Source organism: Camelina sativa, chromosome 16 (genome assembly GCF_030686135.1).
Source record: "Camelina sativa cultivar CO46 ecotype springtype chromosome 16, ASM3068613v1".
NCBI classification, from domain to species: Eukaryota; Viridiplantae; Streptophyta; class Magnoliopsida; order Brassicales; family Brassicaceae; genus Camelina; species Camelina sativa.
In genome coordinates this window covers 19,367,023-19,392,835 of record NC_141895.1, presented here as the reverse complement: position 1 = coordinate 19,392,835, position 25,813 = coordinate 19,367,023, and the positions used below count along the sequence as shown (strand labels likewise).

General features: G+C 34.6%; 7 protein-coding genes across 7 annotated transcripts; 3 read left to right on the top strand and 4 right to left on the bottom strand.

The window, feature by feature from the left end:
* Positions 1-136: 136 nt before the first annotated feature.
* Positions 137-2,905, bottom strand: LOC104750775 (mitotic checkpoint protein BUB3.3-like). Its single transcript, XM_010472624.3, has 9 exons — positions 2,581-2,905; positions 2,373-2,503; positions 2,085-2,167; positions 1,311-1,562; positions 1,094-1,166; positions 897-977; positions 739-820; positions 538-638; positions 137-434 (listed from the first exon to the last, which is right to left on the bottom strand). Exons 1-9 carry the CDS (start codon positions 2,686-2,688, stop codon positions 398-400), a joined length of 948 nt encoding a protein of 315 aa, XP_010470926.1. The 5' UTR covers positions 2,689-2,905; the 3' UTR covers positions 137-397.
* A 976-nt stretch (positions 2,906-3,881) lies between these two features.
* Positions 3,882-7,116, top strand: LOC104753717 (uncharacterized). Its single transcript, XM_010475927.2, has 3 exons — positions 3,882-3,893; positions 4,947-6,632; positions 6,706-7,116. The coding sequence occupies exons 1-3, from the start codon at positions 3,882-3,884 to the stop codon at positions 7,114-7,116; spliced, it is 2,109 nt and encodes a 702-aa protein (XP_010474229.2).
* A 488-nt stretch (positions 7,117-7,604) lies between these two features.
* On the bottom strand, positions 7,605-10,524 carry LOC104750774 (uncharacterized). The gene is made up of 5 exons (XM_087492743.1): positions 10,519-10,524; positions 9,675-10,463; positions 9,090-9,581; positions 8,827-9,012; positions 7,605-8,270 (listed from the first exon to the last, which is right to left on the bottom strand). The coding sequence occupies exons 1-5, from the start codon at positions 10,522-10,524 to the stop codon at positions 7,605-7,607; spliced, it is 2,139 nt and encodes a 712-aa protein (XP_087348869.1).
* A 1,282-nt stretch (positions 10,525-11,806) lies between these two features.
* On the top strand, positions 11,807-13,216 carry LOC104750773 (DUF724 domain-containing protein 4-like). The gene is made up of 5 exons (XM_010472622.2): positions 11,807-11,994; positions 12,110-12,173; positions 12,278-12,390; positions 12,479-12,560; positions 12,775-13,216. Exons 3-5 carry the CDS (start codon positions 12,316-12,318, stop codon positions 13,002-13,004), a joined length of 387 nt encoding a protein of 128 aa, XP_010470924.1. The 5' UTR covers positions 11,807-11,994; positions 12,110-12,173; positions 12,278-12,315; the 3' UTR covers positions 13,005-13,216.
* Positions 13,217-13,341: 125 nt separating this feature from the next.
* On the bottom strand, positions 13,342-14,978 carry LOC104750772 (cell division topological specificity factor homolog, chloroplastic). The gene is made up of 2 exons (XM_010472621.3): positions 14,734-14,978; positions 13,342-14,114 (listed from the first exon to the last, which is right to left on the bottom strand). Exons 1-2 carry the CDS (start codon positions 14,833-14,835, stop codon positions 13,530-13,532), a joined length of 687 nt encoding a protein of 228 aa, XP_010470923.1. The 5' UTR covers positions 14,836-14,978; the 3' UTR covers positions 13,342-13,529.
* Positions 14,979-15,147: 169 nt separating this feature from the next.
* LOC104750770 (protein RETARDED ROOT GROWTH, mitochondrial) lies at positions 15,148-17,262 on the top strand. The gene is made up of 7 exons (XM_010472619.3): positions 15,148-15,503; positions 15,627-15,738; positions 15,857-16,016; positions 16,137-16,285; positions 16,427-16,578; positions 16,744-16,858; positions 16,948-17,262. The coding sequence occupies exons 1-7, from the start codon at positions 15,214-15,216 to the stop codon at positions 17,083-17,085; spliced, it is 1,116 nt and encodes a 371-aa protein (XP_010470921.1). The 5' UTR covers positions 15,148-15,213; the 3' UTR covers positions 17,086-17,262.
* On the bottom strand, positions 17,122-19,188 carry LOC104750771 (chorismate mutase 3, chloroplastic). The gene is made up of 6 exons (XM_010472620.3): positions 18,821-19,188; positions 18,274-18,487; positions 18,096-18,182; positions 17,776-17,919; positions 17,590-17,682; positions 17,122-17,501 (listed from the first exon to the last, which is right to left on the bottom strand). Exons 1-6 carry the CDS (start codon positions 18,985-18,987, stop codon positions 17,265-17,267), a joined length of 942 nt encoding a protein of 313 aa, XP_010470922.2. The 5' UTR covers positions 18,988-19,188; the 3' UTR covers positions 17,122-17,264.
* Positions 19,189-25,813: the final 6,625 nt, after the last annotated feature.

The following is a 25,813-nucleotide window of genomic DNA, read 5'->3' as shown; positions in this document are numbered from 1 at the left end:
TTATTGACATATCGCGTGAAGTTTACGCGAGCCATACACGTGCGGCTTTTTTTTGTTTCTTTTTTTTCTTAATTAAATAGATAAAAATCAGATCGTAATTGTTACGCGGTCCTCTAATATTCTCTCAATTTAATTAATTAAATCTTAAATAATTTAGTTGACTATAAAAAGTCTAAATCAAGTTGGGTTATGCTTATACATAAAACACAGAGACTTGAGAGATGATTATACAATCATTATACATGTTGAAACGAGGTCAATTCTGTGGAGCAAGCAAACTACTAAAGAACAACTTATTAGCCGAGCTAAACAACGTGCTACTAAAAGAACAAACAAACAAAAATATAGATACAACTAGAAGAGAGACCTGAGGATTTCAAGAAACTAACAAATCTTCTCAAAGCCTGTGTATGAACACTTGAGGAGCTTCTTCCCTGCAAAACACACGAGGATGTATATATTTAAACAAGTGTCTTACTATGTACTGTCACAGTGTGAGTGTGATGATGAAACGAAACGAGGAAGAGTCGGACTTACTTCTCGTGAGCTGTTTGGTAAGTGTGGCTTGATGCAACAGCCAAGAGCTCTCCAGTGTTGTTGTATGCTAAAGATGCGATGCTGTTTGAGTACCTTGGCAACTTTTTTGTCAACAAAACACAAATGATTTTACAGAGGGAAAATAATTAAAGAGCAAGAAGGAATATAGAGAGAACAAGTCATGTTTTTAGTGTTTGAAACCTCAAAGAGTCTTCTTCTGCTTTTAGCATTCCAAGAGATCACGTAGCCTTCATTGTCCCCAGTCACAAAAGTACCTGACCCACTGTGGCAACAAGAAAAGAGTCAACCATATGATCAAATCATATGTACCCTTATATGGTGAGTGAGGGGAAACTTACCATGGGCTAAATTCGATAGCGTTTACGCTTATACCATCAATTCTTCCATCTCTACACTTGGGATGACATCGGAAACTGTATCTGCCATGAATTTATGGTACATATAATTAGAGAAAAGATTGAATCCAAACCAGTGGATGACCAAAATGATCATTTTGTGTGTTTCAACGTTCATATTGTGGTCAGTCATCACTTACTTAGTCTCACTAGAGCACGATGCATCAGGGAAATCTACAGCCACTTGTCCATCTACTGAACCAACTGCATATCCTGCTCAATAGCAACAATAAACATCTTAGAAATCAAACCAAACATGAAACCTGGTCTATGTAAAATATCAATTTTTCCTCAGTGGAAATGTAAACTGTGGCCACAAAACCCAAAAATCACTGTTTCTTGAAACTATATATGTACCTCTGGAATAAGGTACAGAGGCGATACATCTGACTGGCACCTCCACTTGAGATGCACACGATCGAGAAGCTTGATCTAAGTTACGCAAATCGTAAATATGAATTGAAGCATCCATGCAAACAACAAGGTTGTTTCCAGATACAGTGATGCATCTCACTGCTGCACTAACATCAGTCGAAAATACAATACTTTCTCTTTGTCGTGTATCCCAGAATTTGATCTTTTCATCCAAGCCGGTAGAGATAACTTCACCTGAGCCGCATCACACCAATTAAAGTTAAATGGTTGCATAGCACCAAAGATTAAGTTTGGAAAGAATCAGGAACATGAACTTATGAATCAATTGGCGAAACAACATTGTATAACACAATGTCTATAACGTTTAGCAAAGTCTCTGGTTCAAAACTCAAAACCTGAATAAAAATTCCTTTGAAAACTAAGAAATGTGTATCTAAATTTCATAAAAATGACCAAAGATCCTATTTTAACTAAGTAGTGGCGCAAACCTACTTGTAATCTATATCATTTCGTAATCCAACAGAGAAACTTATCCAATATCAGCCTATAAGGGAAGTGTTTTGGCAGGAGGTAGGTGTATAAATGCTTTAGGACATTCATTTGTCTTATCAAAATCTTAGAATCTACTGATCAAACTGACAACAACTTAGCACTTGGCACCAACTGAATTCTGGTAAAAGACAATACCAAATCACACAATTTAACATATATTTGAAAACAACCATTACTACTTACTTAAAGTGTAAACAAACTGACCTTTATCATAAGAGTAGACAATGGATGTTGCAATGTCATCATGTCTTCCAATTGTATCAACTGTTCCGGCGTTTAAATCGTACCTGACAAAAACGTAACTAAAACACATGAGTTTCTTATACAACCATAGTGTTTACCATTAAAATAAGCCTAGGTGGGTTCTAATTATATACAAAAAAAAAAAAAAAAAAAATCAGATCTTCTCATGAAAAAGGTAACAAATTTGCTCACTTCATACAAAAACAAAAGCATCCAAATTTGGAAAAAAAAAAAAAAAATTAGCAAAACCTTCGGATGAATCCATCGGAGCCAGAGGAAAACGAAGTTGAATCATCCTCGAAACAGCAATCAAGAAGAGCAGCTTGAGAGTACAACTCTAGACTAAGCGAAGAGCTCTCCACATTATACAATCTCAGATACTACACAAAATCAACAACATTTTCGTCAGTGTCTCTCGATTAAGAGATCCGAGAAAGAGAAATAAAAGGAAACTTACGGAATCCCAAGAAGCAACGAGGAGATTGTTTGATTCTGGTGAGAATCTGAGCCTCGAAACCGCATCCTCTATAGGGTTTTCAAATTGAAGTGGATCTCCTCGGCTCATGTTTCAAAAACCCAGAAATACCCAAATCCCACTTCCTCTCAAGAAAATCTCAAGCAGAACGAATCATAAATCTAACAAGCCACTCTAGAAGAACCCCTGATTTTTCAAAATCCCAAAGTTTCAAATTTTGGAGGCGATTGATTGAACAAGAGAACACCTGTGCAATTTCAAAATTCGGGTTCCGCTCACAAACGTGTTCATGGGCTTATGGGCCAACTATGTATTGTCCATACTACTTTGAATGTTTTTATCTATAACATCAAATACGAACAAAAAAAAATTGGGGCCTTTTTTAGGAAGTTAAACACTGCTAATTTCTGCTTCGCTAATTATGAGACCTTCATAATATTAATAAAATTTGGAGGATTTTTAGCTAATGATGAGAATTTTTTGCTAGGTATGTATGAGATATTTTTGCTAATATTGTGGACTTTTTTTGCTAATTTTGTGGATCTTTAGCTAATTTTTGGCCATTTTTTAATTAATTATGAGGTTTTTTTTTATTAGTTATGAGGCCTTTTTGTTAACTTGAAGTTTTTGTTTGCTAATTTTGGGGTTTTTTAAAGGGAGTTATGCTATAATAACCTATAATTTATTAGAAACAACCAAAATAACCTATCTAGATTTTAAAGATTTGTAGAGCACAATTTTACCATATTATCCCTCCACATATTATTCATTTTCCTTCTTAACTACATAAATATTGTAAAAATCTCACATAAAATTAAATATTCAATGTTCAGAATATAATTTGAAAACAAAATCTAAAAATGGAAATATTAGTAAAACGAAAATTTAAATTTAGAATTAATAAAGGAAATAATTTAATAAGAGAATTAAATGAAAAAGGAAATATTAAAAAAAAAAAAAGATGAATCGTTAGTCACTCATCTTCAACCTACCAACCATGGCTATATCTACTGTTTATCTTCTACAATAATAAGTCTATCAAAAGCACTGGTTAATCTAATATCTTTGACTTCTTAAATCTGACAATTTGAAAATCATTGAAGTGGAAACTGTAAGTTATTTTTTGTTTGTATTACAAATTAGATTGATTATGATTAAGTTTTATATTTCATATTGTACAAGTTTCTTTTTATTAATAAGCTTTTTGTTTGTAGGATGTTTAAATACAACTAATGGTGATTAACAAACAAAATTGCACCCTTAGTCTCCAGTATTCAACTATCATGGAGATGGAGGTAACTCTTCTTTTAGATTTCTTATTGATGTGGAATATGAAAAGTCTAATCAGTCTGCCATGTTTTGGTGGACTTCATGAAAACGAACTTGTGTAAAGTCTGCGGAGTTTCATAGACTTTGGTAAAGTCTACGCTTTTTTAATAGACTTCAAAAATATGTTTCTTAGACTAATAGTTAGTCTGCGATTTTTGATAGACTTTGGTAAAGTTTTGGCATTTTTGGTAGATTTCGGTAAAGTCTATGCATTTTTGATAGACTTCAAAAATATATTTGTTAGACTTATAATTAGTTTGCGAAAATTCATAGACTTTGCATTAAGTCTACGCATTTTTGGCAGACTTCAAAAATATATTTGTTAGACTTATAGTTAGTCTGCATAGATTTATAGACTTCAGTAAAATCTTCGCATTTTGGCAGATTTCAAAAATATTTTTGTGAGACTTATAGTTAGTCTGCGGAGATTCATAGATTTTGCATAAAGTCTACGTCTCTTTGGCAGACTGCAAAAATATATTTGTTAGACTTATAGTTAGTCTGCGGAGATTCATAAACTTCGGTAAAGTCTTCGCATTTTTGGCAGATTAAAAAAAAATATTTGTCAGACTTATAGTTAGTCTGCGGAGATTTATAAACTTCAGTAAAATCTTCGCATTTTTGGCAGATTAAAAAAAAAAATTCAGACTTATAGTTAGTCTGCGGAGATTTATAGACTTCGGTAAAGTCTTCGCATTTTTGGCAGATTGAAAAAAAAAAATTAGACTTATAGTTAGTCTGCTAAGATTCATAGACTTTGCATAAGTCTATGTATTTTTGGCAGACTTCAAAAATATGTTTGACAGAGTTATAATTAGTGTGCGGAAACTCATAGACTTTGCTTAAAGTCTATGTATTTTTGGCAGACTTCAAAAATATATTTGACAGACTTATAATTAGTCTGCAGAAATTCATAGACTTTACTTAAAGTCTACACATTTTTGGTAAAATCTTTGCATTTTTTTTATACTCCATAATCCTTTGATTCACTTTACTAATCAAATACTCTTATTTTACAGGATAATAACATTGATGAAACAAGTGGCACCATTGATGAGGGTGGTAAAGATGAGGAAAAAAGTGGAACCCTTGATGGATATTGTATAGATGAGGAAAAAAGTGGAACTCTTGATGGATATTGTGTAGATGAGGAAAAAAGTGGTACTCTTGATGGATTTGGTGAAGAGGAAGTCGAAAGTTGTTTACAATACAATGTTAGTGAAGAAGAGGTCCAAAGTGGTATACTTGTTGGTTGTGGTGGAGATGAGATTTTTTCAATTGATGATATGTCTTTTAGTGGAAAAATTGAGAAGCAAATGATTCGAGGTGTAGAAGGTCTTGACACTACTTCACAAACTCTTGAGCGTATTAGGATTGGGCAAATACATGGTAGTAAGGCAGAGTTGCAATTTAAGTTGCGTATGATCACAATTTTTCAGAATTTTGATTATACAACCATCAAGTCGACAAAAACCTTGCTAGTGCTGAAATATTATGTCCCTGGTTGTTCTTGGAGGATCCGCGCATCAACAATTAGAAGATCTTCTCAATTTAAGGTACGCAAGTACATAGATATTCATACATGTCCTGTGACGAAAAGGTGTTCTCGTCATCGACAAGCAACATCAAAATGTTTTGGAGAGTTGTATTTGGTAAAATTTGGAAAAATTGGTGTAGGAATAAGACCTATGCACATCATGGATGTGATGAAAGCAATGTACGGTATTGAGATTGATTATTGGAAGGCATACAAAGCATTAGTGCATGCACGTGAGATGGTACAAGGTACATGGGAGAGTGGGTATGCAGATTTGCCTACTTTTCTGCATAGGATTAAGGCAGCAAATCCAGGTACAATTACCAAACTTGAATGTGATGAAGAAGACAAATTTAAGTTCTTATTCATTGCATTTGGTGCATGTATCAATGGTTTTCAGTTTATAAGAAATGTGATTGTGGTGGATGGTACTCATTTGAAAGGAAAGTTCTTGGGTGTTTTGCTTGTAGCTGTTGGGCAGGATGGAAATGGTAAGATATTCCCCATAGCTTTCGGAATTGTAGATTATGAGAATGATGTTTCATGGGAATGGTTTCTAACTCAGTTACGTAAAATATGCCCCGACCATCATGAGCTAGTTATTATTTCTGATCGACACAAATCCATTGGTAAAACGATTAGGAAGGTGTTCCCACTAGCTCATAGGGGAATATGTACTTATCATCTCTATCAAAATCTTCTGAAGAAGTACAAAGAGACCAGTACATTGATCTTGGTTAGAAAAGCCATAAAAGCGTATAGGGTTTCAGAGTTCACTACGATATTTAACGAGATTCGAATTGAAAAGCCTGATCTTGCGATGTATTTGGAGAACGTTGATGTGCGTCTATGGTCTCGAGCAAATTTTCCAGGAAACAGGTATGGCATATTGACAAGCAACATTGCTGAGTCTATGAAGAAAGTTCTTTTAAACGCGCGTGGATATCCTATCGCTTGCTTGTTAGAAGAGTTGAGAAAGTTGATTTCAAAGTGGTTTATGAGACGTCGGGAACGCGCAATGTCTCTACCAACTCTTTTCACACCTAAAGTTGAAAAGATTTTGAAAAAAAGAAGTGATATTGCCAATACTCTTTATGTGCAACACATTGATGCACATCTTAGCCATGTCACTGGCGGTGAACTTGGTTGTGTCGTTGATCTACGACAGGTACATTTTTAATTTTCTATTCATATAATGTTTGTGTTAATATGCTAAAACTCATTTTTCTCACTTGTTGTAGATGTGTTGCACTTGTCGCGTTTACGATATTGATAAGATTCCATGTGAACATGCTCTTGCTGCTGCTACGAAGAGACAAAATCTATCTGAAGAAACACTTGTACATCCTTACTACACCAAAAAATATTTGTACTATGCATATGTTGAGTCTATTAATCCAGATGATGTTGAGTTGGAGTCTCCTCTAGATATAACAAATACAAGATGTCTTCCACCAAGAAAAAGACGTGGTGCAGGTAGACCAAAGAAGTCAAGATACCTTTCTGCACTTGAAAAGGCGATGGGTAAACAACCACCACTCAAAAAAAGGAAACTGTCTCAAGAGCCATCACCCCAGAAGTTGCGCAAGCACCATACATGTTCAGAATGTAAGACCGCAGGACACAATCGTGCAACTTGCACTAACATTTGATTATTTTTATCTTTGCTATAATACGTTAGCCAGATTTTTCTTTAATATATGATGTTGACTTTTGAATATAGGATTTGAATACGCATGTTGTTAAAGTTTTTGTGACTGTCGTTAAATTGGTTAAACTGAATTAGCATGTTATTGATTCTGTGAATTTTGTTATTGATTCATTCCTTTAAGCTTTAGCGTTGTTGTTGTATGTATCATGTGTTAATCCTCCCAAAATGAATAACAACGTGCAGATAACAGAAAAGCGAAAGTATGAGATGGGGTAGCTTGTTGTGCAAGAAAGCAACATATCTAAAAGCTGTTTTAAAATATTTTTGTGCATGCATGTATACGAGGTTCTAAACTAAAGCAATGTAATATAATATAATATCCTGTAAACTGAATCTGTTTTCCTTTTACTCTTGCTAGTCCCAACATAAGCCAGAGAACAAATATAAATCAATAACAGGTAGCAGATAACCGAAAAAGAGAAATATCAATCAACATGGCTTAGCAACTGTTCGTCCATGTTGTTCCGTCTCGTCAAAAATCTCGGCTGCAAGCTTCTCTCTAACCATCTTGATGCTTACATCAGATAAAGACGTAGTAAACTCAGCACTTAATGCATGACATTCAACAAACTTGATGGCATAAATTCCACAGTCACCTACTTTTTCCATTTGGGGAATCCTAGTCCGCGGCCGCCGAATTTTGTACTGTTCGACACTCATTTTTGTCTTTTCTGTTGATGGTGCTACTGCTCGAAGTAAATGTGGTAGCATATGAGCTATTGGCTTCACCGCTGTGAAAATATCATCATTCTTACTAGCTTTCCACCCACAATCAAAGACATCAACTGAGCGATTTGGGATAGAAATGAACAGCCCTACCCAATGGTCTTGATTGACATGGAGAACACCATAAATATCATCCACCTCTGTCCTCCACTTCTTTCTTATTTTAGCAAATTCAGGTAACTCCCCGCTAACATATTCAAATGCTCTGTTAGGGAAAATGGGTACTGTTTTTGATTCTAGAAACTCTTTGTAACTTTTTGACCAAATTGCTGAGAAATAAGCATCCGTAAAAGCAATCCTCTCACTTCTAAACACTTTTGGATTCTTCATAAATCTCAATCGCAACAAATTCATGGCGCTATTAATATGCTGTTTCACAAAATGACATGATGAGTTAGAATAAAAAAGGACAATGTAAAACAATTGGAACATATATGATCGAATGTTATAATGACCTCTTCATTTAGCCACTTTTGAGGAGTTCGCAGAATATTAAAAAACTCTAAGCCAGTTTGTTGGGAGCCGATAGGGTATTGTCTGCAATAAAACAAATTTTTAGTGATTAAAAGAAGAGAAAAAATCAATTTATCGCTACGTTAATAACATGACAGTCATGGACAAACAACTTACTCATCCAGTCGTAACCAATCATCTAAGACTTTAATTTTGTGCACATCCACTTGTGTGAATGGATCATATCCACGTCCAACAAGCACCATTGACTCCTTTTCTTTTTTTATGTTACCTACAATAGGTTTAGTACTTCGATATGGAGTTAGTAGAGATGGCCCCGGCTTTGTCTCTCTTTTGCTCTTCTCTCGGGCAATGTTAGTATCATGGTCCGTTTCCATAATCTTCAGAGTCTTGCTAATTTTTTCTGCTTAAAGTTCTCTATATTTGAAGGAGTGGGTTGAAATATCTTTACCGGTGAAGATTGTTGCGGCTGGTCATTATATACTTCTCTCGTCGGGTATTTTCCATCCACTGTACTCTCTTCATCCGAATCCACCATTTTTGGTCTTGTGGCATTTACTGCATTTAAGTTAGCCTGTAATTCATCCAAAGGCATTTCTTCGTCACTAAAATCTTTTAGCTTGTATTCTTTTAAAACCTACACAAAAACAATGAAAATAAATACAAAATTACTTAATTCATGAAAAATTCAAACATAAGGCATGTAAAATTTACCTCATTAGTCTTGCACTTCTCACTTAATAACATGACTTCTTTCTCGACAAAATCAACTCTTAAGCGCATCAGGTCCACGAATTGCAGCTGGTTTTTCATAGCCTCTATTTGAGTCTCAAGCACCTCAATTTTTTTTGCTTTCTGCTCGATCCTCAGCTGCATCGCTTCAATAGTTTCAATAGAAGAAATTGATGCTCTTGAATCCAACTTTTCCTTTTCCTTCATACCTACTGTATTCTCTTCTCTTTTTTGTTTTAGTGATATCTTTGTATCGCCATCTTTTTCTTTATCCTCTTCACCCTTTACACCTAAATCTTCCACTATGTTCTCTTCCAATTGGATGTTGTTCAAACCATCTTTCACACAAGTAACAGCTCCTAAACCTCCTTTTTTGCATATTGCTTCAACTAGAGCATGAATCTTTTTGTCAACAACTATATCCTCCAAAACAGCGGATTCCAAATTATTGATTACAAGTTTTTGTATGTTACTCTGCAATTCAAAGAAAATACAAGATTAATATTTCTCTAAGGTAAGACAAATTAGATAAGGACCAATGTGAAACAAAAGTTACATTATATATACCTCATCTTCAACTACGGTGGTATGGATATCAATGTTACTTTTGCCCTTTGAACCTTTGAACTTCAGAATAGGAGGACCATTAACGTTTGATGGACGACCAATCTTCGCCCCGAGAGCAGGAAAAACAGTGTAAGCCCATATTTGAAGGGCTTGTATAAACCCGTGTATTGTGTATGGTTGTGCCGTATAATCTAGACGTTTCACAGACTCAATCAGCTGCTTGAAAACCTTTCTGCCCCAAGGATAGTTTTCAAACTTTGGCTTATCAAAAACCATGCGAGCTGTTTGAGAACTAAGCCGGTTTTTATCATCGTATCCCAAGATGACAGATACTATAGACAAATATGCAAACCTAGTCTTGTCTTCATCTGACGTCCATGTAGCAACATCTTTACACACCTTTCTCAAATCATTTTTGCAAGGATTCATCTTCCCTTTGATTTTCATCTTTTTCCACAAATCTTTATGCAGCTTTGTCTCTTCATACCCCTCACAATCATCTGGAAAAGTTGCACAGTTCAAAGTCGTGATGTCTGCGAACTCCGATAGAGAGAATCTAGCTGGTTTTTCACCAAATAAACACCAAATTTCATATTTCTTCTTACAAACAAGTTGTTTCAGGAGAAGATATTCCACAACCTTGGAAGACCATGTGAATTTGTTATCAATAAACCGTACAATTACCCCAAGAGGAGATTCACGGATGTTGTTCCAGACTTCTTCTCTGACAGCAATTTCAACATCTTCGAGAAAATCAACTTTGCTGTGATAATTGATACTTTTCTTGGGCTTTGGCAAGTGAAAACAAACGCATTGGAAATCCTAAATCGATGTTTGTTTGAACCTCCATCCTGTAAAACATTCATTAAACAAATGAATTATCAAAACTTTTTAAAAACAAATCATATAAAGTGAAATAAGTGTCTTGGAATGTATAATACGAATCTGCTGTTGATCGAAAAATTACAGAAAGAGAAACACAACTTAACAAACAAACAAAAAATTGGCACGATGATACACAGTCCAAAGAAAAAAAAATTAGTTTGATCAAAAGTCTTATGTTATAACTAGTTATTCCATCAAATTCAACAATCTCACAAAAAGTTTTACTTATACAGTAAATAATTAATCAAAGTTTGTCGAAGGGAATTAAAAATTGGAGGTAGTTGGAAAACAAACATCGATTTAGGATTTCCAATGCGTTTATGAAGTCTTTTACTAACTATGGGCCTGTTACTACTTTAATTTATCAATACACCAAAATGGGTCTCAAATTTACAAATGTATCAAGATAATGTCTATTTAGAAAAAATGTCTTCCATAATCGAGGTTTTTAAGTGAACACCTCGAATGGAGGTTTTTAAGTGAAGTTGTAACTGTTAAAACATTTTAAAAATAAAAAAATGAGAGGGAGAAATAAGAATATGTTTCTAAATTTCTAAATTTCTAAATTTCGAACCGCAACAAGAGTCTATATGAGTGGTTTAATCTTTTTTTCTTTAACCAAAATTTAATTCAATAATTTCATTACATAAAAATATTAATATTTTATTTTTTTCAAACCCCAAAATAAGAGGGTGACCGTTAGTGATGGTCTAATATATATACTCTGTTTAGCTTTATCCCAAAATCCTCATAAACGTCACTTACTATATCAGAGTCATGCCAAACATGCAAGACTTCTATAACCTAATCAAGACTCTGTTAGCTTTATCAAGACTATCCTGAAATATCCTCATGTTTTCTCCAACTTATTCAGTTTAGGTCAAGCTTGATTTTATTTAAAATATAAAGATAAATTTGTACCCAAAAAACAAATATAAGATGATATCCTAGTAATTGCCCAATAATAATAAAAAAAAAAAAAAAGATGATCCTAATTGAACAGCTATAAGACATGAGGGATTTCTTGTGGCCGTTCCAATATGAATATATGTGTTTCATTATAAATTTGTTTGTTTAATTTTTGAATTTTATTATTTAGAAATATTTATGTTTTTCATGAACAAATTTTTATATTCTTTCATAAATATATTTTTGGTATTTATTTATAAATTTTTATTCTAGATTATATTTATTTTAGTAGCCAAAAATTAATATAAAATTTTCCTTTTTTTTTTGTCAATATAAAGTTATTTCTTTTACACAAGCAGAGTTTTAGGTTTCGAAAAGAACTACCGAGTGTCTTTCAGTTTTAGGGTTTATGTCGAATATGGAGAAGGATCAAGGTGAAATCGAAGTAGGCTCCGACTTGGGAAACAATTCAACAATACAAGAGAAGAAATAAACCCTTCAATTCTTCGATTCTATATCTTTAGATGTGATTTTCCCTCCCTTTTTCTCGATCTATTTTGGTACTTAAGAAATTTTGAATACTTTTCGACTTCTGTCGTTTGCATATATCTAACACTCCAACCTGATGTGTGACTTTACAGACAAGCGAACACTCCTCCTCCGCTGAGGAATGCAGATATAAAGAGATTACTCGTGCAATAGAAGGTATTAGTTAATTAATTGTTGATTCATATATAGATCTGCCCAGTACTTGGATCCCTTGAATTAATCGATCTCTCTGTATCATGTTGTTTCTGTACCTCCAACAGAGGGCAAACCTTTTAAAGTCACTTGGCAAGTTGTGCCAATGAGGACACTTGAGCTAATGAAGGAGAGGGGCTTGCTTATATTAGATGATGATGAGCCAACTGAAGAAGAGAAGGTAACGTAATCATTATTCAATATTTATATTTTTGAGATGGCTCTCTCCTTATTTTGTGTTTGACGCTTTTTTTTTTGTTTATGCACAGTTGCTTGAGAGAGATACCAGTGGCAGTGGTAAGAGGAGAAGGGTAGGACAAGAGCACTGCGGCTCAGATCTCAACGAGACTGGTATGTCTTCTTCTTCTTCATATTGGACTTTAGTACTTATTATTATTAGAATTGTACATATTAATTAGTTGTCAATCAGGAACTTTTGTTTCCCTTCAGCTAAATATTTAATCATATGAGGCTTGCAATCTTTACGACTAATAATAACTATTACCGCCGGTACACGTAGATACACTATTAAAGCAATTCTCATTGTTGACGTGCCTCCTTCCAGGATCAGGTGAGGACATTGTTTTACCTTTTACCAAGACGTTAGATTCGTGGAAAGAGTATGAGTTGAATGAGTTCTACAATAGAATACCACAGCGTCCTCACTTCCGTCCATTGTTTTACTCGCTTGGAAATTTTCGTGAATGGGTTGCATTAGGTCTGACTATGACTTTTATCGCCTTAACAAAGGCAGTAGATGTTATTGGGGAGGACACTCCAATAACCACTAGATGACTACGAAAAGACATTGGAAATGCTAGAAGAGCACGAATTCGACGTTAAAGCACCTTTATCACGGATCAAGGAGCTGTCATCTGTCGTCAAAAATGGGCTGAAAAATATATATGAGGAACAAAAAGGGGGTGGAGAAAGGTGTATAAATGCTTTAGGACATTCATTTGTCTATCAAAATCTTAGAATCTACTGATCAATATTCAAACTGAACACTCCTCTAGTTCATAGTCCAATTTAACTTCTGCAATGGACACCACTAAACCATACATTGTTTGAATTTAAGGTATCCAGTCTGTGGTTAAAGTATACTGATTGAATCTGATTTAACTTGACAGAATTTTTGAAAACTAAAATGAGAATAACACTTATAAGAGTTAAGCTGCATATATATACATGGGGAGTGTCATGAAACTGTCTTTTGTTCCCTCAAGACTAAACTTCAAGAACAGCCAACACAAAACAGACAAAGACACTATCCAATAAATAACAACTCTAAGACCGAGAGAGAGAGAGAGCCTTCTTTTATCACTCCGGAACATAAAAATCAAACCTGACATCAACAGAACCATCGCGAGTATCTTTGTAATCCACGTTGGTTATAGTTCCAGCCTCGTCCACGTCTTGGTACTCTGGTTTCACCCTCCTAACAGGCACCGTGACTGAGTAAACGGTCCCGAGGTCACCGTCCGTGGAGACATTCAGCTGAACTTTATCCTCTGATTCTATCTCTACGAAATCAGACAGTGCGTGGATAATGTTGTTGACGATTTTCCTTTTAGCTTCATCACTAACGTCACACCTGTCTGAGAAGAGAATCATCTTGAGCCGCTGCTTTGCGATTCTTGCGTTGGAGCTTCTTCTCGAAGCTCGCGATGGGAATATTACTTTCCAAGCTATGTTTAACCGGTCAAAGAAACTCATGTTGATGGCGTTCAAGAGAAAGCTCTCTATCTCTTGCTCAGCTGGGCTTGGTGCTAGTTCATAGTCTCCTGTGTTCCTTGCAAGCACCTTCACATGACCACGTGTGTTTTCACGGCTGATCGCCACTCCGGGAAATTTCTGAGCTTCCAAACTGTTTACTCCAATGCTTATGAAACCCGTGGAATCAACCTGCAAAATTTACATCAAGAGACTGTAATTTCAGACTAGATGCATATTCAAAACTCAGTTATTATAGTCCTACATCTATAGGTAAAGAAGCAACTGTAACATCAAGCTCATCTATAAACTTAATGAAATGGGTTTTGTAACAAAAGAACAAAACTTCAGGTCACAGCACCATGTAACATCTGCATATATCTAACAGTAGACCAGTACAGTCTCAGTAATTCAAGGCACCACCACCAACATGATTAAAGAACCTTATCACCAAAAGTACCAAACACATCTAATATGGCCTTCACTAGCATTTACTTACAAGTGCCAAAGTAAAAATCAAAAAACCTAGAATGATGAACTTTATAGAGCTCGTAAAATAGCAGCGAGCGACGAACAAGCAAATCTAGAGCTAGAGAGACATTATGAATTTGTTCAGCTATAAAAGACGCATTTCAGATTCTTCCTAAACCCACACAATCATAGAAACGAAAGATCGAAGCTGGTAATCTAATTTCTAACGACAAATTACACGAAATCGGGACATTGGGTCGCGAATTTTAATGAAACCCCAGATCCCAAATTGCGGGGAAGAGAAAAAATAATAGAGTAAGAATTATAAGTAAAATCGGACCTTGGAAGAAGAAGAAGGTAAGGAGAGGCGATTAGGATGGTGATGATGATAAGGAGATACTAAGGTAGCAGAGAACCTCAGAGTCCCAGAAGACATCGCCATTACCGAAGAGAAGAAAGAGTTGAATTGCTCGCCGGAGAAGCGAATCTTTTCGTCCTCCAGTTAAAAGAGACGAAATGGCCAAAACGCCGTCGCTTAATATTCTTCGTTTACACGCCGTCGTTTTGAGGTTAATGTGAATACAATTTATAGAAAATTACAAAGACGACATCGTTTCAAATTTACTAAAACACTGTCGTTTTAAATTGTGGAACTGTGGTCACCGGCGGCGAGAACCGAGGCTACTTCGTAATCTTTGGAAATCAGAAGACAAAATCTCCAATATAAATTGAAATCAAAATTAACAACAAAGTCGAGTGGTTTTCTCTGGGGCAGACGCGAAAGAAAAAAAAAAAAAAAATCAATTTTTGATTGATTTGAATGGGTAGATGGAGAGCAGTAGCTCTGCTCCTTCGTAATCAAATTCACAATTCTTCAAAGAGACTACTACTAGACATTTCTTCTCCATGTGTATCGAAATCGAAACACCTGGCGCTTGGAGTAGTACCTTCTCGTTTCCGATACATGTCGTCGTTCCCTTCTCCGATATCGATTTACAACAACGACTCTGATTCTGCGTCAAATGATGGGTATCAAAACTATGAATTTGGAACAGAGGAAGAGGATGAACAAGGGAAGATCCCTATAAAAGCTTATTTTCTCAGTACTAGGTATGTTTTTGGCCTATTGCATTGTTGGAGTGTAATAACTATTGGGACTTGTTAAAGTTTTGATTTTGGAATCTTGATGGTTTGAAAGTTCAAGTTTTTTTTGTTTGTGTGTGTGTGTGGCAGTATTGATTTGAAGGGAATGCAAGCTGACAACTTATGCAATGTTGTTCCTCCTACCTCACGTTCTACCAATTCTATTGCCCTCAAATTTTCTGATTTTGCTTCTGGTATCCATGTAAGATTTGTTGATTTACTCATTAGAATTGCACATTCCATTGATTACCTTATTATATTGGTTTAGAAACCGGAAAAGAGAAACTCAGTGTTGATCTTGTGTTCACCTTCTTTCACAGACTCTGGATGAGAGGGAGAGTGTAAGCAACTGCCGGTTCATGATTGTTTTTCAATACGGTTCTGCTATTCTTTTTAATATTGATGACAACGACGTTGAGCGTTATCTTGACATTGTTCGTAGACATTCTTCTGGATTGCTTACAAATATGAGAAAAGATGGTCAGTGTTCCTGTCTTACTTACTACTTCTTTTGAGTTTTTTTCAGAGTAATTAAAACCATAGCTTTACTTCCTTAAATGTCAAGTTTTGCAAATGAACTGATCTTTTTTGTTGTGTTAGATTATGCTGTGAAGGAGAAGCCTTTGTTGACTGAGGAAATGAAAGGTGGCCCTGACTACATCGTTCTCAGAACGTTGGATACTAATAGCATCCGTATCATTGGGAGTGTGCTCGGGCAGAGTATTGCGTTGGATTACTTTGTTTCTCAGGTAACTTGTTCCGTTTCAGTGTCCTCAATTGATACAAGTATATGTCTGTTTTATACATAGAGTCACAGATGAGAGAGTATGGAAAGACTGTAAGAAACTGGTCTATGTTATTTTGGAAGTTTGAGATTTCAATTACCTCAGGTAGACAAGTTGGTGGAAGAGTTTGCTGATATAAACCGTGCGATGGAGAAAACAGGAACTTTCACAATGACCAGGAAAAAGCTCTTCCAACTTGTAGGGAAGGCGAATTCTAATCTAGCCGACGTGATTCTAAAAGTTGGTTTGTTTGAGAGGTATTCTATTAAAATCATTTTCACATTCTTATGTTGTTTTCTATGATCTCTGTACTCTTATAAAAATCGGAGTTTTGGAAGTATGCTTACTCTGAAGTCTGAAATCTCGTGGAAACAATGTCTGTAGTGTATAAGTTAAACTCATCTGTTCTCGTGTTCTCATAGATCCGAAATTGCTTGGAGAGAGGCTAGATATGCTCAGATATACGAGTACCTAAGAGAAGATTACGAGGTCACTCAGAGATTTGGGGATCTAGACTATAAGCTAAAGTTCATAGAGGTATTTACTAGTTGATTTTGTTTCTTGATAAACAATAGTCATGTTTTTTGTTTGTCTAATATAACTTTTTTTTCTCTATTCATCTGCAGCACAACATTCATTTCCTCCATCTGGTGATGCAGAACCGACGATCAGACCTTTTAGAATGGTGCATTATCGTATTACTGGTTATTGAAAACGCAATAGGCATTTACGAGATTGTTCGAGAATCAGGAGTTGCACTCTGATGCTACAAACGTACACATCATTGTACGGAACTCAAATTCTGTGAACCAAGTTCATTTCTTTTTATTCTTTAGTTTACATCTGTAATAAAAATTAACTTCACTCGCTAGCTTGTGTCGTCAACACAAGGTTTTTGGAAATTAGGATCAATACAAATGTTATGCTTCCTTCTTCGAAAACATTAATCCAGCCTTCTAAGCAAGTACTCAATTTGGACTTCCTTTGTGAGGGGCATGATCCTTTCTCCATAGAGTTTTGCAACTAAGCTAGGTTGGATTTTGTAGGAAGGATCAGCTCCAGTTTCTGGATCGTTGATCGTTATGTCTTGACCGAAAATTCTGGCTTTGATCTCAACTCTCTTCTTGACTACTTCTTCAACATTTTCATACGTTAGAAGTCGCATCAGCTGTGTCCGGTCCTGGAAAGACACAAACCAGTTTGTGACAAAAGAAGATGCAGATACTGCATAAAGAAAGGGTATTTAGCATGAAACAAAATGAGAGTACTTGTTCTCGGATAGCTGTTTCGTAGGCAGCAGGATTTTCACGGAACTTGGCCTCAGCAACAAATTTACCAAAGTGAATTCTCTTTGAAAGTATCTGCAAATACAGGCAAATGATGATGTTTTTAATTTCAATTTCAAGTCTTCTAATTTAGCCATTTGTAATGATGATGCTTGCTAAGCTTCTTGCCTGCAAACACATTGTGTCACAGAGAGCAGCTGAGCCACAATTACCATCATCCCCAGGCTTGACCAGTCTGGGAAGAAGGTGTTTGAAATACATATTCCACACCTTCTTGTTGATGTTTATCGAATCAGCGCAATGATGCAAAACCTGATTTAGTCGCAAAAACAGAAGAGAAATTTTTTGTTAACTAAAGACAAAATGTTCCTCATCCTTCTACTCAGGGGAGTTAAGTCTAGTTGTTTACGTATACACGATCTACTGTGAACACTATCAAGTATATATGTGAATTCGTTCTGATGAAACCTTTAAAGGCCAAAATTCACCTGTGGATATTGAATCGGGGGAAGGATAGGCTCTGGCAAGCATTGTGGGAAAAAAGGATGCTCATCAGGACTCTTGTACCTGTCCACCTAACTTCAAGCAAACAAATCATCAACAAAGAGACAGACTTCCTAAAATTATGAACTAAATTTGAAGATTTGCTGGATTAAAGTTTTCGACCTTTGCGTGGAGCATTTCAGTTTCTCTGACCATAAACTCAACCAAAGATCCTTGAAACCCTTTCATAGTAAAAGCATCCTCATCATACGTATCAGGGTTGTAGCGATACTGAGCTCGTTCAAGAAGATTAAAGATAAGACGAATCAAAGAGTGTCTAATGCTGTCAAGTGTCAAATACTCACTCTCATCTACCCGTAGTAGCCCTCTCGAGTATCTGTAACAAAATAAAGCCAAATCACATTAATAAGTAGATCATTCTACTACATAAGAATCATACGAAAACAAGAGACACTAGAAAGATTTGCAACGAGAATAGAGCCTCGACATATCTCACAACACATCAAACCTGCCAACACGGTTACAAGTACAAAACTTTATTTTTTTACCGTATACAGCTCAGGCCAGAGCAAAGAAGACAAAGCAGAGCAAAGACAAAAAGCCGGGGGCTTTTATATCTCCGGTTGACACGAAAATTAAGAATCCTTAAATCAATGGCGTACAATAACAAAAGGGGGTCTCTTTGTCGTAAGAGAGAAAGAAACATTACCGGATCGGAGAAGCTGCAGAGAGACGAAGCGAGAGAGAACCAGGAACTGCAAACCTCGATTTAACGCTCCAGTTGTTTAGTAATCGCGAGACGGGTCTTAAAGAAGAAGTCGCAAGATTGAGGCTTGGGGGATTGGGAAACGCGGGTTTGAGTAGCATAGCTTCCATGGGAGATATGAACAGGAGAATGAATCGAAAGGACGAAGATATATGAGGAAAGGTGGAGGAGACAGAGACAAGAGAGTGGGAGAAAGAAAAGGACAGAGGAGAGATTCGGCGGAGTGAAGAACGGATAGAGACCCACTAAACACACACTAAAAATGAAATCACTTCAAAAAAACCCGTTAAACAATTTTATCTGGATCACGTGTTTTTATTTGTTTTTCTACAATTTCTTTTTTCTTTTGTTGTTTGTCTCGATATGTTTTCTACAATTTTGTTACCAATCGTAATTAATAAATAAAAATGTGTTTTTGTTCTATGATTTTATTCTAATTATTTGCCATAATATAAAAGAAAATAGCGATGTATGCGATGATATTGTAAAAGTTCAAAGTTCTTTGAGACAGGATGCCCGAAAGAATGGAATTATACGCACTTCTGCTTAATTTTCAAGATTCTACATCCTTTAGAAATAGTAAATCTGAGGCTAATAAGTTTTTGTTTGGTCTTATATAAGAATATTTTTAAGAATTCATGGCAGTGAAATCAGATATGTTTAAAGCCTTTGAAATACTAGAATAGAGCTACTTAAGATCCCTTCTTGGAGCTTTGGGATTTCATGAAAAATACATTAATTTGGTCACGTTCTGTGTATCTTAAGTCGCGTATTCTGTTTTGATAAATGATTAACCCTTTGGAATAGTCACTCCACATAGAGGACTAACCCTTTGGAATAGTCACTCCACATAGAGGATTCAGAAAAGGAGTTCCTCTATCTCTCTTTCTTTATGTCCTATGCAGAGAAAGCTTATTTCATTTACTCAACTATGCCCAATCGGCTGAACTCATTCATAGTAATCAATTCCAAGACGGAGGTCCTAAAATTAATCATTTTTTATTCGCAGATAATAGCCTCTTTGTGTGTAAGGCCAACAAAGATCAAAGTTTGGTGTTACAGAAGATCTTTAACGTTTATGGCAAGGTTACTGGGCAAACAATGACCTTCGGGAAGAAATTCTAGAGATCCACAAACAAGAAATCAAGACTACTCTTCTGATACAAAATGAGGGAGGAGCAGGTACTTACCTAGGTCTCCCAGAGTGTTTAAGTGGCTCCAAGATTCAAATGCTCCTTTACATTAAAGATAGGTTAAACGCCAAACTCTCTGGCTGGTACACTAGGTCCTTATCTAAGAGAGGAAAGGAGATTTTGTTGAAATCAGTGACTTTAGCTATGACAGTCTTTGCCATGTCGCGTTTCAAATTGCCAAAAAACAACATGCTCCAACCTTTCTAGTGCAATGGCACAATTTTGGTGGAGCTCCTTTAAGCACAACCGGAAATTCCACTAGCAAAGTTGGGAAAGAATGTGTCTTCCAAACTCTCATGGGGGCTTAGGCTTCAGACACATCAAACTTTGAGTAGGTTAATTTTTTGGATGTTAATAGTTGAAGATCCTTATGCGAACAAAGGAGCTGCTCTCATTGCAAAAAGCGTCACTTCGGATTGTCGTCTGCAATCTTATGTTGCGATTAGTCATCCTTCTTACCTCAGTATTTTCTTTGAGAATGAGAGGGTTTGATCTTCTGTGGGATTAGTAAAAGTGATCAGTCAACCTTTTTTTTGATTTTTGGTACAAGCCCACTTACTTAGGGGTACTAAGTTTGGATCTATCTTGACATGCCTACTTATAAAGGCTTAGAGCATCTCCAACAACCTTTCAAACCTTCAAATTTTGAGGAGTTTAAATTCCAATAACCCCTTAAACCCTCAAATTTTAGGGTGCACTATTGAGACCATCAAAATCTTTTACATATTTCATTTAAATCTTTATAATTTATATATCTTACAAATCATTCTATTAAATTCAATTGTTTGAAAGATATCTATATAAATTAAAAACATACTAAATTAAAATTGAAATTATTGATATATGAAAGATATACCATTTAAAAACAAATTTTTTACAAAAATAACATTAATCATAATTTTTTAAGGCACACTAATTAATCATATATGTGAGCATTATGAAAAATAATCATATTGAGTAATTTTATAGCAAGTGATTTTTTTAATTATATATTAGTTGTGTTATCATATAATGTTTTGTGTTTATTAATATCGTTTGATATAATATTTTGAATTTTATGTTTTATATTTATATATGAAAGTTTTATCATTATAACTAATTATTAGTAATATTGCGGACTATAATGTAAATATAAAACCTTTTAAAAATGAATTTGATGGTATACCATTGGAGTAAGTGACCCTCTAACTTTTATTCTGAAGGTTTTTTTTTTTTTGTCAACCACACATTAATTAGAAAGAGACTCCAAAATTGGAAGCCCAAGGTGAAGGAAAATAGTTTACAAAACAAATTTCTACTAATAAAGTTGTAGACGTTCGAGCGAGACAATCTGCCTTTAGATTCGAAGAACGAGGGATCTTCGACAGAGTAAAGAGCGGAAAGGAGGACCGAAGCCGTTGCAAATCATCCAGGAGGATAGAGAACGCCTGCCAATCATCATGATCTTGAACCATCACAAGTAATTCTGCACAATCTGTCTCGAAGTTTATTCCCCTTAAAATGAAGGTGATTGTTGGAGATACTGTTATAGTGTAATCTTATGTAAAGTCTCTGAATTTCCTTTTATAATATAACTAACAACGGATGTTCAAGAAAGAAAAAAAGTTCAAAGTTCAGTTTCTAAAAAGTTTATTAAAAATCATTTCTCATATCATACTTTTTTTCTTCTCTTTTTAACTTTTTGAAATTCACGTCGACACGTTTACATTTTATGATTATCACTTATTTGTGTTGTGAATGGGGGTTTGAAAACTCTTTTATAAGAGCACCTTCATTGGTTATAAATGAGGGTCTTTTCTAATTTTTTAATATTAAATTAAAGACACTTATCAAAAAAAGGAAATAAGAATATCTTTAGGAAGACATTTAGAGGGGGTTTTTGGTTCTGTAATTTTAATGGATTTGGAAATCCAAACAAAAATCATATGTTATTTAATCATTGATTTTAAAATACTTATCAAAGTTAGGTGTTATTGGTTCTATGATTTACAAATACTTGTTAAAATTCCATGTTATTCATTTAATGATTTATTTTTGGATTTCAAAATCTACAGTATGTTTTAAATGGATTTGAAAGTGTAAAATAGAAGGGTTCAAATCCAAGGATAAAACATGTTATTTCAAAATCAATGTATTTTGATTTCTAGAATTTGCAATTTCATATGAATTTAGAAATCACATCTCCAATAACAGCCCCTTAATAACTCTACTGAAGACACTCTTAAACAATGTGTCATATTTTGATTAGTTCTATTTTTTAATTTAATATTTAATAAACAAAATTAATAAAAGACATTTTTGATGGGGTTGTGTGATGAGGATGGTCTAAGCTATCCATTTGATTTATGGAATAAAAATCCTGTAGTCTATGATTATTTTGTTGTAAAGATTTTGACGTTTATTGGGATGTGATTTGTGGTTCGCCCAAGTGTTTGTATATGTTTAGAATTTAGAACATTACTGAAAAAAGGTACATGATTAGCCTAAACTGCGGAATGAGATTCAGATAAAGAAAGTATAAAAACTTGTATACATCATGTCATGACTAGAATGTGAATGCAAATGTTTTTGAGAAAACTAGTACAGTAAAGTGTGTATGCAAAATCAAGCTATCTAATGATCGGTAGATTGAGGATGTAGAATTCAATTACGAAAAGTTTGAATTTTGTCATCCATTTAAACAACATTTGATCGCAATTATAGAAGTTTTTAGGATGTAAGATAAATAATAATAAGTTTGCCCAAAAAAAAAATAATAACAATAGCTAAAATCAAATAATTCAATTTTACAAAAATAAATAAATTAGTCTTTTTAAAAAATTGATGACCAAATTTCTAAACACCTATACAAAGAGCTATTTAGAAAATAGAAAGAAGTTAGAGTTATAAAGAAAAAGTGGTAGTGGTTTTTAAGCGGTGAAAAAACCAAAAGATGAGAAAATATGTAAATAAGAGGTGAAAATAAATTCCATAAAATATACATCTTACTCTTTTAGCCAATATAGCAAAATACTCATAATGTAGTGGAAATTTTACTTTTAGCCAATTTAACTAAACATGTTCATCTCAAATTTTCAACTTTTTAACATTATGCCACCTGTGTGTGATTTTCATGTGGTTACCATTTTTTAAGTCTTGATTGTAAAAAAAAGTTCTGACATTACACCAAAATACATACGATTTCTGTTACAACTACCAAACTCAATAAAGAAATTGTTATTTTAATTTCTTTGAAAATTTCTTTATTGAGTTTGGTAGTTGTAAAGAAATTTTCATTTTATTAAGACAAAGAAAAACAAAAGTCGAGAGAAGTCGCGCGGGTGCATCTCACTCACGGTGATTTCTCTCTCAAAAAACCTTCTCTTCTAATCACAACCTCGTGCTTCGTCGGAGGGATTCTCCGTTGATTCCGGCGACGAAAAGGACCCCATGGCTCATGGTTCTTCATCTGTAAACCGTTGCATCAGCTAGATCTCAGATTAAAATCAAGTGAGCAGTGGATGGGAGAAGTTTCTGCGAGACATTGTCGGTGAGAGCTCCATCGTCGGTGTAGCGACGCAGAACAGAAGAAGGAGATTCACGGCGAGGAACGAGTGAGGATGGTGGTTAGATCTGAAGACTGGAGATTCTGGAGGTTTCGCTACGCCGTTGTTCGATGGGGGAGGTCGTCTGCGGCAAGACGGAGCTAAGCCACCGTTGAAGGTTTGCAGATCTACTCTCTACCGCTATTCCTCTCTCACAACTAAGCTTGGATCTCCTCGACAAAGGTAAGCTCAATTATCTTTTTCCTCCTTAACTACGGCTCTACGGTGGCGGATGGCAACGGATCCTGGATCACCATCTTTGTTTGACTCACGGCGTCCAGACACATCGGAGGTCCTGTTCTGGTGTGTATCCGCAATTCTTAGACGGCGGCTCCGACTGAGTTTTTCTTTTGGGGATTAGGGTTTCTTGTACCGGTTAAGGGAAACCGAATCAGTTTTGTTTGATTTGTTATATTCGGTTTAGGTCCTAAAGGGATTGTAATGGTCTTTAATCCAGAAATAGCCGATTGGACACTTATTTATATAAATTGAATACCCTTAAACAAAAAAAATTCATTCTAGATGCTAAGCATAAAAAAACAAAAATACATCATGCGTGATAAGTCATTAATTGAAGAAAATAACAAAAGCTGCAAGAAGATAGAAGTGATATATTTAAAAATGATTTTATAACCAAGTACATATTATTATGCTTGGCAGATGTGAAAAAAAAAATCGTATTGGTCTCAGTTCACTCTATTAATTAATAAAGCAGTAGGTAACTTTGCTTTGATCTAATCAGAAACATCGAAAAAGATTTGATCAGATCATTGTACTTGTGGTTTACTAAAAACGCACTTAATTCTTCTTTATCTCTTTACTTGTTTCTCAACTGCTAGATCTTAGCCAATCTTAATGTTTTTTTTTAATTTAACATTATTCCATTTGTTATAGATACAATAAAAATTTGTACTTGGAAGTTAGAAAAGGTTTGGTCGTCCTGGTTATTAAATTCAAACGGTTTCTTAACGTGTTAATAATGCATAAACACGTTACCGTTAATGTTTATTGTATATAATAAATTTATTAAAATCTTTGTTTTGGGCACCAGTGGTTTGTACAACTGGTACGTGGGTTTTAAATAATCATAAACATTCCAAGTTGACTTACATACATCGGTCGATAAATTTATATAAAAACTATATAACAAAAAAAAAACAAATGTAACATCTTGTATTGAATGATATCTTCAAAATCCAACAAAACTACGACACGTAACGAAATTCGTAAGAAAAATTATGCTTCCTAGGAAGAATGGCAAATTTTGTAATAATCTTTAAAACAAAGCCTTTGTTGTTAATGATATTTTTGTTTAAGTAGAGAAATTAAACCAATCAAAAGACGAACAGAAGAAACAAAAACTACAAAAGTGTACAAAACCAATCCCAAAAACGTAATTATCTTCAAAGTTAAGGTTATTTTTAAATCTTGAACCTCAAAGTTGCGTCGACGACAGTGGGACCACCCTCTTTCATGGCTTTTTTCAATCTAACCTAATTTATATACATTAAACAATTTGATGATGATGCTTCGTTTAGAAATTAACTTGAGTTATCTCATCAACTTGTGATTCAGGGTAAATTATTTGGTCATAATCTTTATCAAGTGTCTTAGCTTTTTTTTAATAAATGCTCTTTGAATTTAAGCTGATTTTTTTTTGGGGTTTTGGGTATCATTGTTCTCTACTTATCTATAGCAGTCATTGGTAACACAAACAAAATATTACGAGTTGTACAGTTTTAAATTTTTACCAATCATAAAAACTTTGTACAGTTTTGAATTTTTACCAATCATAAAAAGTTTACCAAAAATTTTATTAAAAGTTTTACTTTCAGTTTTTTTATACAGTTTTCATGTACAACTTTGCACTATTACGTAAAAGCTTACAGTTTCAGCTTAAAACTTCAGCTTTGACTACGTTACGAATCAGATCATATATCTTTTTACTCTATTTAAGAGAGGTTAACTAAAATAATTAATCTTTGTTTTAGTGTGTATGAAGACAAAGCATAGAGATCAAATTTAACAATCTTTCTGAATTACGCTATTTAATTAATTAGCCAATATATATATGAATCTTTTTGTATAGTTATGTTTGAAAGAAAGACGAAGCTTCTCGATCTTAATATTCTGAAGAAAAAAAATATATATATACATAT

Excerpts from the sequence above, each read along its gene's own strand:
- LOC104750774 (XM_087492743.1), bottom strand. Across the intron at positions 9,582-9,674 it reads CCACCGTAGTTGAAGATGAG|AGTAACATACAAAAACTTGT; the intron begins GTATATATAATG and ends TTTGAATTGCAG. Across the intron at positions 8,271-8,826 it reads AGCCGCAACAATCTTCACCG|CATATTAATAGCGCCATGAA; the intron begins GTAAAGATATTT and ends TTTGTGAAACAG.
- LOC104750772 (XM_010472621.3), bottom strand. The coding sequence starts at position 14,835 with ATGGCGATGTCTTCTGGGACTCTGAGGTTCTCTGCTACCTTAGTATCT. Across the intron at positions 14,115-14,733 it reads TACCTTCTTCTTCTTCCAAG|GTTGATTCCACGGGTTTCAT; the intron begins GTCCGATTTTAC and ends TAAATTTTGCAG.
- LOC104750775 (XM_010472624.3), bottom strand. The coding sequence starts at position 2,688 with ATGAGCCGAGGAGATCCACTTCAATTTGAAAACCCTATAGAGGATGCG. Across the intron at positions 978-1,093 it reads TCGTGCTCTAGTGAGACTAA|ATACAGTTTCCGATGTCATC; the intron begins GTAAGTGATGAC and ends AATTCATGGCAG. Across the intron at positions 639-738 it reads GCAGAAGAAGACTCTTTGAG|TTGCCAAGGTACTCAAACAG; the intron begins GTTTCAAACACT and ends TTGACAAAAAAG.
- LOC104753717 (XM_010475927.2), top strand. Across the intron at positions 6,633-6,705 it reads GTGTCGTTGATCTACGACAG|ATGTGTTGCACTTGTCGCGT; the intron begins GTACATTTTTAA and ends CACTTGTTGTAG.
- LOC104750771 (XM_010472620.3), bottom strand. The coding sequence starts at position 18,987 with ATGGAAGCTATGCTACTCAAACCCGCGTTTCCCAATCCCCCAAGCCTC. Across the intron at positions 18,183-18,273 it reads CTGAAATGCTCCACGCAAAG|GTGGACAGGTACAAGAGTCC; the intron begins GTCGAAAACTTT and ends GCTTGAAGTTAG. Across the intron at positions 17,683-17,775 it reads GTGACACAATGTGTTTGCAG|ATACTTTCAAAGAGAATTCA; the intron begins GCAAGAAGCTTA and ends CTGTATTTGCAG.
- LOC104750773 (XM_010472622.2), top strand. The coding sequence starts at position 12,316 with ATGAGGACACTTGAGCTAATGAAGGAGAGGGGCTTGCTTATATTAGAT. Across the intron at positions 12,391-12,478 it reads AGCCAACTGAAGAAGAGAAG|TTGCTTGAGAGAGATACCAG; the intron begins GTAACGTAATCA and ends GTTTATGCACAG. Across the intron at positions 12,561-12,774 it reads CTCAGATCTCAACGAGACTG|GATCAGGTGAGGACATTGTT; the intron begins GTATGTCTTCTT and ends GCCTCCTTCCAG.
- LOC104750770 (XM_010472619.3), top strand. The coding sequence starts at position 15,214 with ATGGGTAGATGGAGAGCAGTAGCTCTGCTCCTTCGTAATCAAATTCAC. Across the intron at positions 15,739-15,856 it reads ATTTTGCTTCTGGTATCCAT|ACTCTGGATGAGAGGGAGAG; the intron begins GTAAGATTTGTT and ends CTTCTTTCACAG. Across the intron at positions 16,017-16,136 it reads TACAAATATGAGAAAAGATG|ATTATGCTGTGAAGGAGAAG; the intron begins GTCAGTGTTCCT and ends TTGTTGTGTTAG.